This window comes from Podarcis muralis, chromosome 6 (assembly GCF_964188315.1).
Source record: "Podarcis muralis chromosome 6, rPodMur119.hap1.1, whole genome shotgun sequence".
Classification (NCBI taxonomy): Eukaryota; Metazoa; Chordata; class Lepidosauria; order Squamata; family Lacertidae; genus Podarcis; species Podarcis muralis.
Window position 1 is genome coordinate 98,884,667 of NC_135660.1, and position 11,406 is coordinate 98,896,072.

The window sequence follows — 11,406 nt, forward strand, 5'->3', positions numbered from 1 at the left end:
ATTTTGGCCCGGCCCTGAATGTGTGCAAGGGAACGCAACGAAATCCATTTTAGAAAGAAAACCTCAGGTGGCTCCTGTGGAGGGGGGGGGAGTGTGTAAGTCTTTTTTTAAAAATGATAATAATCTGCATTGATCTGCCTAGTAATATTTATAATCCTGCATCGTGAGGGTGTCATTCTAGACTAACTTGCCTGGGAGAAATCCCTGAGTAGGGACTATACTCCTGTATAGGCAGTGTAAGCCTGAAAGATGAAGTGCCGCTTGAGATCTCTTGAGTGCTGCGATGGAAAAGAAGAGATACAATTTCGTTGGTGGGTCGTAAGGCGTTGCTCCCTTTAAATGATGCAACTTATGATTTACCCCCATTCCCACCAAGGCGGGCCAGGCGTGGAGCAGGTGGGCGAAAGAATAATAAAAAGTGGCGCCTCCCCCTCCCCCCCAGCCCTCTTCATTTGGTTTATCCTGCCTCTAGGACTGCGGTATTTTAACCTGTGTAAATTATTCCCAGGGCAGAAGGACGCGCGTCTCTTGTATCTGGAGTCTGTCGGTCTGGAGTAAAGAGCAGGGCGTGCAGCCAGCCAGTGGCGTAGCGTGGGGGGTGCCAGGGGGGCCGGCCGCACCGGGCGCAACATGGGCGGGGGGCGCGCTCGCACTAGCAGCTCTCTGCCCCTACTAAAATCCACGGGTTAGGGAGCCCGCGCTCGCTCGGCTTGGCGAGGAGGTCGCGGAAGGGGGAGAGCGAAGCCTTCTGCCACGGGCAAAAAAAAGGAGAGGAAGCCGGGCGGGCGGGCGGGCTGGTTGGCTGTCGGGGGTCTGGCTGCGCCTGCTGCTGCCGTTGCCGCTGCTGCCGGGCTTTGACAGCTTGGCAAGCGGAGGGAGAGGAGCTTTATGGTAATTGCGGCTCTCTCTCCACTGGCCGCCTGGGTAGTGAGCCGAGCCGAGCAGGGAGTCTGGCGAGGGGGCGGGAAGAGACTTTCCCCCCTTTTTTCCACCTCGCCTGGTCAAAAAGGAGAGCGGAGTCTCCTCAGGGCGCCCTCAGGCAGGGCAGGGCAAGGCAAGCAGAGCGAGGAGGAGAGAGGGGGGAAGGGGGGGGGGAAGCAGCCAGGAAACGCCGCGGTGTGGAGGAGGAATCAGTTAAGGAGAGAAAGCGAAAAGCCTTGGAGAAAGGGAAAAAAGGAAAGAAAAGAGGCAGCTCCAGGAGAGCGCGGGGAAAAGAGAAGCCTCGCTGCTGCTGCTTGGGAGAGTAAATTACTGTACTTGCCTTGCCCCGGGTTAGGGGGCGCAAATTACTTGCCTTGCCCCGGGTTAGGGGGCGCAAATTACTTGCCTTGCCCCGGGTGCTGATAACCCACGCTACGCCGCTGCAGCCAGCTGCCCCGGGACCCGCGTCCTTCGTCCCTCGCTCCAAAGTCTACTTCGCCATCGCTCCCTTCCCATTCAGAACCGAATAGTGACGTGTTTCACTCCGGATTGTTGCTCACAGTGCTATTCAGGGATTCCGGAAAGGAGTACCCTGGGGATGCAGCAGCCAATGGGAAATCAGAGTTTTTACTGCCCCCCTCTCTCTCTCTCTCTCTCTCTCTCTCACACACACACACACACACACACACACACACACACAGCGCTGTGAAATATCTGGAGTTCATATGACAGAAAACCGCGCGCGCGTGTGTAGGACTGAATATAGTTCTCTCTCAGAGCGAGCGCTAGATTCTCTTATACACACACACGGCTACCTGTCAGTATCTTATACACTCCGGATCTGTCCCTGCGCTGAAGATCCTAGTCTTCCATTCGGGACATCACCCCGCCAAATCTGGAGTTTGGGCGGAGGCCGCTCATCCAGGAAGACCGCCTGGCTGACTACTGTCTGAAGCCCATGAACACTTTCATTCAGCTCCTAGCGGGAGCATTTTCATGGAAAGGGAAGCCGCAGCAGAAACCTTTTATTATTACTGTTACTATTATTATTATTATTATTATTATTATTATTATTATTATTATTATTATTATTATTACTATTCTATTTCTAAAAAGCGTGGGGGGGTATCTATACTCCTCCTGGGGCTGGATTTAGCTCTTGGTGATGAGCAGGGAGTAAATCCTGCTCAGTTCGGCCACACGCCCGGTTCCCTCCTAATAATAGGTCACACAGCCAAGGCAGGGTTTAACCTTGCCTCCCTCCTGCCCTGGCCCCTGGCTTTGGAGGGAATGGCCTTGCAAGCCGACTTGAACCCACGTTGTTGTTGTTGTTGTTGTTGTTGTTGCTGTTGTTCTTGTTGTTCTTGTTATTATTGTTATTATTTTATTATTAAAATTTCTATACCGCCATTCATTCGAAGATCACAGGGAAGTTTGTAATATAAAAAACATCGAAAATACATACCATAATAACAAACAAAAACAACAACTCCCCCTTTCCAGGGAGATGACAATCTGAGCATCGCAACGGCGGTGGGCAAAGAGATACAGAGGAAGGAGACCGGAAGCGCCGAGCCTGAAACTGGTTTTGTATCGTTCTGAATCTAACTTTCCTCCTCCAAAGCCAACAGGCTGACCCAGGAAATGGAGTGTTTAATAGAGCGGGTTTAACAGCGCGATTTGTATTCTCATTTGTGGGAAATACGACTGGGTTCAAGGGAAGGATGCAGAGCCTGAAGTCACTGGGAAGTAAGGCTCTCCGACCCGCCGCCCCAAGATCCAGGAGGATTTACTGCCGAGTAAACGATGAGAGGCTCGGGTTGCGCGACCCGGGGCTGGAGCCGGGAAGTGTCATAGAAACCACCATCGCAATATGGAGCTAATATTGACCAACCTTTCAGAGTTGCTGTAAGGAAAACGGAGGCAGTGTGGTGGAGTACTTTAGGGGTGCTAAAGACCAGCAAAGAATCCCTCCTTAAAAGCCACCTTTTCCATAAGACTGAGTTTAGGAAGGGGCAACGACTTTTCTCCGTCCTCATCCCACACTACTCTGACTTCTCCTTTCCCTTACCTTTTAGATTGTAATCTCTTCATGGCGGGGGCCTATTTTGCACCTTGATGGAATTGTTCACTATGTGGAATACTACAACAACAACAACAACAACAACAACAACAACAACAACAACAACAACAGTTAATGAAATAAAGATGATGATAGGAGAGATCTTGAATTCATTCATCCCTAACCTTGTTATTTTGCTGGTGTTCTCCACCACAGCTGAAGGTCGAGATTGAACGCTATCTTCATCTTCACTAAGTCCAAAAATATGGACCAAAAATATGGCTAAAATACAAAACTCACCCATACCTAAAACACACACTTCATTCTGCAAATCAAAGACAGAGGTGGGGGTGGAGTGTGGAATAAACAGGAGGATGGAGAGGAGAGAGAGATTGAAAGCCAGGCTGCTGCATTATCATTTCTCCCTCTCCTTTTTTTGTACAGGGGGAAAAACTGGTAGAGGGAGGGAGAGAGAGAGAGAGAAGGAAAGAAAGAAAGAAGAAGAGGTATCACTGCATTCAAAAGGATATGATTTCACGGGGGTGGGGAGAATTGGTCTTTCCAAGGCTCGATGAAAGAGGGAATAATTGCCTCTCCCCCCAGTCTAGCCTCCAAGCAGCCCGAGTCAATTACACCCGCTATTGTTTAGGGAAAGTGAAGGATCTTCATCTCTCTCCTAGGCTTGCTGAAGGATCTAGTGCTCTCTCTCTCTCTCTTTCTTTTCTGGTTATTATTTTTTATTACCGTACATTTGCAGTTGCAGACTAAAGAGGAGGTCATCATTCATCAGTATTCACCTGTCTGGGGCTCTGAATCGCCCTCTCAGTCTCATCTGCGTCCTTTGCAGGGAGGACGACACAAAGCAGCAGCTCTCCTTTCTCTAGACTTCCGCGTGCCCCGCTTTCCTCGTTTCACTTTGCTCCCCAACCCAAAACGAGGGATAACAACATGGGCAAGGAACGAAGCTAGGAGAGAGAGATTTCCCTCTGACTCGCAAACTGTTTTTCCCAACTCGCCAGTATAGTTTCTGCAGCGGCTGCCTCCGGCTTTCTGAAGCTGCCCCGTCGCCTTCCCTGCTCCCTCTGGAATCCGCTTCCCACAGGGTGATTTCAAATATGCCAAGCCAGGCTGCGCGCGTGTCGCACAATACACTTCCTAGGGAATGACTGCAGCTCTTGGCTGATTCACACAAGCTTGATCCTTAAGTGATGCACATCAGGTAATGCTGTGCGCGTGTCAATTTGCATTGCACATATAAATCCAGGGAGAAAGCTTTTATCACCTGCCAGCATCGTTGCCAGTTCTCCATCTAGCTAAAAGAGGGCAAGGGCAGATGCAGGGGCATCACTTGGTTTTCCCTTTAAAAGGTGACTGCACCGTGGCAGGTAGCAGAGAGCACTGTACTGAATTGGCTTTTGGAAAAACCATTTTCTTGGAAGCCATGTGGGCCTTTTTTAATACTTGCAAGTCACCACGATGTTGCAGTCAAATAAATCAAGGACTAGTTTACACATTGCATGCTCAGATTACTATAAGATTGACTGATGAATATGTAAATTAGACTTCACAGAGATAACTTTTTATTCACCTCAAACTTCATGCTTATCAGTGGATACAGTTCACACATTCAGTTTCCAATCAATCAAGTGTTGTGCTTGCTAGTTTGGACCAATTTTCCAATTGTCACCTGTTTGGGTGTGGTCCTCTATATTTTTCATTATTATTGATCTATGCTCTTCTTTAGTGCAGCATATTCTCCTTGCATGCCTCTCCCATGTATGTCCCTCACCTACCGCGACCTCTGCACTGCCTATGGCTCAATTTTCCGCTTAAATGGTGGAAATCCCACTAGGTAGCTGCCTGGGCTCATGACATTCGTCTGAGCACCAGACTCAGCACCTCCCCTCCTTCCTCCAATTACAGATACATGGGAACAAGCTGTAGTGAGAAAAATGAGTTTTGCACATGTTTCAGTGCTATTAGTTCACATGTTTGAGTGCTAAGTCTGTGTGATTCACATTAAGGTTCAGATTTCAGTGCGCTGGTCCTCTGTATCCTCCTTCTAAATGCTGGAGAAAAAATTGCCATCCAGTCAGTAGATAAGATAAGATGCAAACATGTAGTAAATACATTTCTTCTCTGCTTGACAGAACAATACAGAAGAGCACCCTTGTCAAATGGTTGTATCACATGCACACATATATGTTGGGTAAGTCATCATCTGCAATCATAGAATCATAGAACTGTAAAGTTTGAAGGGACAATGAGGGTCATATAGTCCAAGCACCTCCAATGTAGGAATCTTTTGCCCAATGCCGGGTTTGAACCCACATCCCCTGAGTTCAAGAGACTCATCCCACCCCATGAAACTCTATCTGGATTCAATAGGAGCAACTATTTGCAGGCAGAAGCTGCAGTAAATAGTTGGGATGAACTCCCTGAAACGGAAGAAAACAGAGGTGTGAGGGACCTTGCTGTCTGGCTTTGTAATTCTTGGAAAATCCAGATCTCTGGACACACATATCAGCTTAGAAGCCAAATAGAAAGCTACAACTGTGTGCTAATGTGTCAGCAATATGACTGATCATATTGATACCAGGAGAGGATATACTGATTGTTTATTATCCTTCCTCATTCACGCTAGTGAGCTGGTAGCAGAGCACATTCGCCTGTGTATTGCAGGAAGCTAGTTGGGAGATTCGTTTGAATCTCTTGAGTTAAGCAATCCAGTCTGGCTTGTCCAGATTGAATTTGTTCCTGGTAAATCCCCTTTGTTCCCTCTTAAAAAGAATAAAGACACAACTGTAATAAGAAGTTTACTCACGTTCAGTTCACAGTATAACCCTGAAGTCAAGCTTTAGCTTGTAGTTACAGAAGAGAGTGTGGGTTTATCCCATATGCTGCTGTCTGTCAGCCCATGTGCTGCTGTCTGAGAGCCAGCAGACAGCAAAAGCATCAAGAAAACAGCATCAAGAGAAGCGTCAAGAGAGAGGGAGAGGGAAAATAGCTGCATGAACAGCCCTTTTACAGGGTCTCCCAGGGTCACGCCCATCTACCTGGTCACATGCAGGGGGAGAATGTTCCAGACCAGGTGTCACAGGAAGTCCTCCTGGCTGGAGCAACATCCCCCTGTGTGTTCACTCTGGGCAAACAGGATATGTTGTATTTGACTGCTTTCTGTGATGTTACATCCCATATAATTGACATAGATTTGGTAAGGTATTTTGAGAATTCTCATGCAAATGCTAAATATAAACTTTCAGAAAACAAAAAAGGGAATCCATTCACATTCAGCTGCAATTCATCAAAGGCTGGCCAGTCCTGAGATGTGCAGACATGTGTGAACTGTCCCTTAGCCCCCTGAAACAAAAAGAAGAGAGTCCTGGAACCCTTGAGATGCTGGTAGCATCCCTAGGCAAAGAGGCTACTTCAACATAAATGTATCTGATGCCTTGGGAACAAAGTGGTGAGATGCAGCCGGATGAAGATGAGTAAGAAAGAGTTCGTTTATCTGGTTACTGCAAGAACATACTTTTTCAGTTGGCCCTGAACTGTTCATAAGTCACTTTCATCTCTTTGATTATACAATACACAAACTAACCACCATCAGCTCTGAGCACGCCAGTTAAATGCTGCACTTTGCTAAAGAACAAGAACACAGTCTCAGAGGGGAAAAGCAACCCAGTGCTTAAACATCTCAGCATCTTATTTGGAAACAGGGCTGGCTCCCAGATATTCATCACTTAATGACTGCACCATTGGGGGAGGGCTTCACTTGCAGGTGTGAGTGGTCTATCACAGGTATAATGCCATATAGGACCTTCATATCTCCTTAAAAACAAATACACAAGAGCAGTATCAGGACGTGCAGAACAATGGATATTCATGAATGTGTGGACTAGTCCCTACAGCACCAAGGAACAAACGCAAAGTTAAAGAGAAACAAGTTTATGCACAGGTCAACTCTTTTCATCAGATCAGTGACATAGTCTAATGCATCTGAAGTTAATCCCATTTATCTCAATCGAATTTATTCCAAAGTATGAAACATTCCCAGTGTAAGCACAGCGCAGGGTTGGATGTACATCCATTGGAAATAATTGTGACTTGCTTCTGCTAAACAGTGTGATAGAGTTTACGGCAGGGTCGGCTGTTGTGTGGGCTCTAGACACCACTGCTCCCATAATGCTATCTGAGCGGAAAACAATAGTTTTGATGTGGCAGGAACCCCACAAGACACAGAGACCTTTGGTTGAAACTTACGTTCAATACAAACAAACCAGTGACTGAGAGCAAAACGTGACAGAGGATGTGTGGGACGTCTTTCCTCTTTCCTAATACTAGAACTTAGGTCATCCTATGAAACTGATTAGCAGGAGATTCAGGTTAGACAGCATTTAATGCAGGTATGGAACGCATTGCCAGAGCCAGAAAATGAGACGACAGCCACTGACTTAGGTGGTCTTAAAGGAGTCTTGGCACATAATGGCTACTAGTCATGATGGTAAAAGGAAGCCTTCAGGCTCAAAGGCCTTTGGATACCATTTGCTGGGAACCTCAATGACAGATGGCGGATGCCTTCGGGTCCTGCATGTGAGCTCTCTGAGGTGAGATATCTGGTTAACCACTGTGGGAGAACAGGATGATGAGCTAGATGTCTGGTCCACCTGGACTCTCTCTCCTTAAGTTCTTATTTGGCTTGGGCTTAAATTGGTGTGAGGGCCTGGAACATCTGCTCAGTCCATCTTCTTCATTCTCTCTTGTATTAGGTGCAGTTTGACATGGTGGCAGCAAGAGATGAACCTTTGTCCAATATGGAAAAAAACTGGTTCCTGTGTGCATGTTGGGCACTGGTTGGCTGCAACATCAGATGTGCTGCACATGTGGAATGGCTCCTCCCAAATCATAGGTGGAACCTATAGCTGCCTGGGATGTTTCCACAGGACGCGTTCACACATTCTGCTAGGGCCATGATCTGAACATGAATTCTTCCACAAAATCAAATCACCAGAGGCATTTTGTGATTCAGCCCTTCCTAAAACTCTGTGTGAAAGTGACAGACTTTCAGAGAAGCCACAGTCCCTCTTTGCAGTCCTGCACCCACACATTCTTAGGTGCAAGCCCCATTGAACTTACTCGTGGCGAGAAATAGCTACAGCCTTATATACGCTGGCAAGTTGAAACCCACATTTACTTGGAAATAAAGGCCACTGAGTTAAGCAGGGCTCCTTCCTGACTCCAGCAACTGTGCTCAGGGTTCAGGTCCTGTACATTGACTTCAATGTGTACAGGACCTCAACCCTGTTCAATGCCTGCTTTAGCCCTCTTCGATATGGCATAAATGAGCAGAAGATCAGGGCTGCAAGCTTCCAAGCCCAGACTCCCCAAGCAACGTTACTCAGCTCAACGAGGTCCTGCAATTGAAATATGTACTTGGTGGCCTATATGGCAGGGACTAGTGCTTGGGAGAGAGCCCGACTTACGACAGCGAGACTTCACCCTGAGCTCATACGATGGCAGGGTCTGATGACTGTCAGTCGGGAAGGGGGTTCCGGGTTCGAATCCCAACTCCGCCTTGAAGCGGCTCTGGCTAAACGGCCAATCCAGGACCTCTCAAACTCGGGCCTTCAGCTGTTGTTGGACTACAACTCCCATTATCCCTGGCTAGCAGGACTAGTCCCTGCTGGGCCCACACGCCCGGCCCCGCGACTCCGCCGCACCGCACCTGATTGCGCCAGTCTACCTTGCAGGGTTGGTGCCAAGCCGCCTTGGGCTTCCCTAAAGCACCTGCTCCAGTCTGCCTTCGCGCAGCAAGCGCCCCCCGCCCCTCGCCCGGCCCATTGGCAGGGGAAGCTTCAAAGGGTCAGGATTGCAGCTCCACACTCACTCTGTGCATTTTGGACCGTAAAAGAGAGAAAGAGAGAGAAGGGGGGGGGGAGGAATAATCCCGCAGCTATGCAAAAGGAGGGGGGCGGAATAAAAGGCAGGGATCTTTAGCGTGCGGTTCAACAGGTAGAAACTCGGCTGGAGCAAAGGAATGTGGAAATACAACTCGCGGCAGGCAGGCAGGCAGGCAGGAGGGAGGAGGCAGGGCGAGCAGACTGGCCGGCCTGGTCTGCTGAAGGAGAGCCCCGGCCTCTGCCCCGCGGCCCCCTGCTCCGCCCTGCAGCCTGCTGTCCCCCCCAGGCGCCCAGCAGGTGCCTCGGATCCCGTCTCGGGGAGGGCGAGAGAGCGACCCTGGCGCAGGGGGTCGAGGGCCGCCTGCTGCCGGCCAGGGGCGGATCCCTCTCTCCCGAGGCCGAGGGATGCTTTGGAGGGTCGCTGGGGCCCGGCTAGCAACTGGTAGCTGACCCCCCCCCCCCCCCATGCAGACACACACATCCCTTCCACGGATTTTAATTGCGGGAGGAGGGAGACAGGATCGCACCCTCCGAAGCTTCCCTACACCCACCTCTTCGGCGTGGGCAGGATCTCCCCTGCACCGCTTCAGAGTTTACATTGCTTCCCAGGAAATGGGCTCAGGGATCTGGCGCTGGGCGCAGCCGGATCCTGCTCACGGGGAGGTGAGTCTTGCTGATCGTCGGGTCCGCAGGGAAGCAGCGATCCTATGCCCTCGCTCTCTCTGGGGCAGGATGGACCCGCTCCGGATTCCGCGGGAGCGACTCCGGAGTAGGCTCCCGATCTTAGGCTGCGGTTCCAAAGCACGTTTCCGAAGGAGGAAGGCGAGCTTCGGGTCAGCCGGCTGCTCAGGAGTTAACCCCTGCGAGCCTGCAGCCTCGGCAGCTGGACCCTCGCTCTGCGTTCTTGGAAAGGGAGACCCGCTGGGTTCAGCTGCTGGCTTTCCTCCCCAGTCAGCGTGCTCAGGAGGCTGCAGCGATCCTGTGCACCTTTACTCAGAAGTAAGTCTTGCCGAGTTCCAAAGGAAACGGAAGCTGCTTCTTTATGGTCTCACCCACAGGGTCTACCTATACTCTGAAGAAAGTTCCTCTCATTGCAATGGCGTAAATCTGTACTTGGAATTGCAGCCTGAGCTACCTAGGGATGTGTTGCTGGGTTATTGTTTTTTAAAAAACACACAAAACAAAACCACAGTTATTCAATCCCTCTTTGTCCTACCCCAGTTAACAAACGAAACAACAATATGTAAAATGTCCCTTTTTGCAGACTCAGGCACGTAGACCAGACAGTGCGCGACGCAGCAATGTTTTGCAAATTGCTGTGCTCACATGACCAGCGCCTCCAAACTGGTGGGAGGGAGGAAGAAATCGATAATTCTTTTAGCTGACCGACGCGCGGCTTGGATTCACAAGCCCTTTCTCTCTCTAAAGGCGAGCTCAGGGCTGGGACAGGCAGCAGACATCCAGGTCCCGCCGCCACCCCTTCCAGAGATCTCATATTTGGTGCCCGAAAACCTGCCTGCGAGTTTGCAACAACCCATTTCCAGAAGCGGTGCAAAGAAGGGCAATGACTTAACCAACAAAAAGCAATATGTGGCATTGTTGACACACAACTTCAGAAACCTCTCCTCGGATCGCGACACCCCCCTCGCCGCCGCTGCCCCCGATGCAACCCGGTCTCGTACTCACCCTAGTTTGACATAGATGACTCCGAAGCAGAGAAACACGTAGAAAATCCACTTTCGGAAGTTTCTGTGCATGATCTAGGAGGGCATGGAGTGAGCCATATAATATAAAATTGTGCGGGGGGAGGGGGCCGAGAGAGCGGAGCGGTCGCAAAAGGGATCTTTGCCGATTAAATCCCAGCAGCAGGAAGCCTTTGGGGGATTCCTCCAAAGACCCGGCAGGGGGGCACCAAGGCAGCGTTCAAACGATCGGCTCCCCCTGCAACCATGGGGGCCAAAAAACAACAAAGGGGGGAGACAGAGAGAAGGGCTTTTGCATTTTTGTTAATTGCAAAAAGCAACCACATCGAGGATCGCGAGGGGAGTCTCCCGGAGAGGAGAGCAGGCGTCGCTGGGGATCGACTGCCTCGCCGCAGCCTGGAAGTTCAATGCGTTTCTACTTGTTCTGACTTCTCCAGGTAGCACCACGTATCTTGCGATCTGTAGCTGCAGGTAGGAGGATCTCTCGCTCGCTCGCTCTCTCGCTCTCGCTCTCTCGCACACACACTTCGCGCGCACACCTCCTCTGCTGCCTTTTGCATTTCCAGCGCTCATCTCTCCAGTTCCACATACAAAATAAAGGGGAGGGGGATTCACAGATAATTATAGGGTCTGCAAACGAAACATTTGTCTTCGGCAGAATTACACACACACACCCTCTTCAGCAGACATAGTAACATTAAAAGCAAGCTAAAAACTAATCCTGGGTCTGTAATCCGATTAAAACCCAAACGTGCATCCCGATCCGTAGAAGGAAGTCCCACTGCTTTTATTTTATTTATTAAATTTGTATACCGCCCTT

The 11,406-nt window shown here is 49.7% G+C and overlaps 1 protein-coding gene across 1 annotated transcript in view; it reads right to left on the bottom strand.

Moving 5' to 3' along the window:
• WNT7B (Wnt family member 7B) overlaps window positions 1-11,146 on the bottom strand; it is a 107,574-nt gene extending 96,428 nt beyond the window's left edge. The window contains exon 1 of the mRNA XM_077930799.1: window positions 10,570-11,146. Coding sequence (XP_077786925.1) covers window positions 10,570-10,640 — 71 coding nt within the window. The 5' untranslated portion in view covers window positions 10,641-11,146. The remainder of the gene's footprint in view (window positions 1-10,569) is intronic.
• Between the last annotated feature and the right edge of the window lie 260 nt (window positions 11,147-11,406).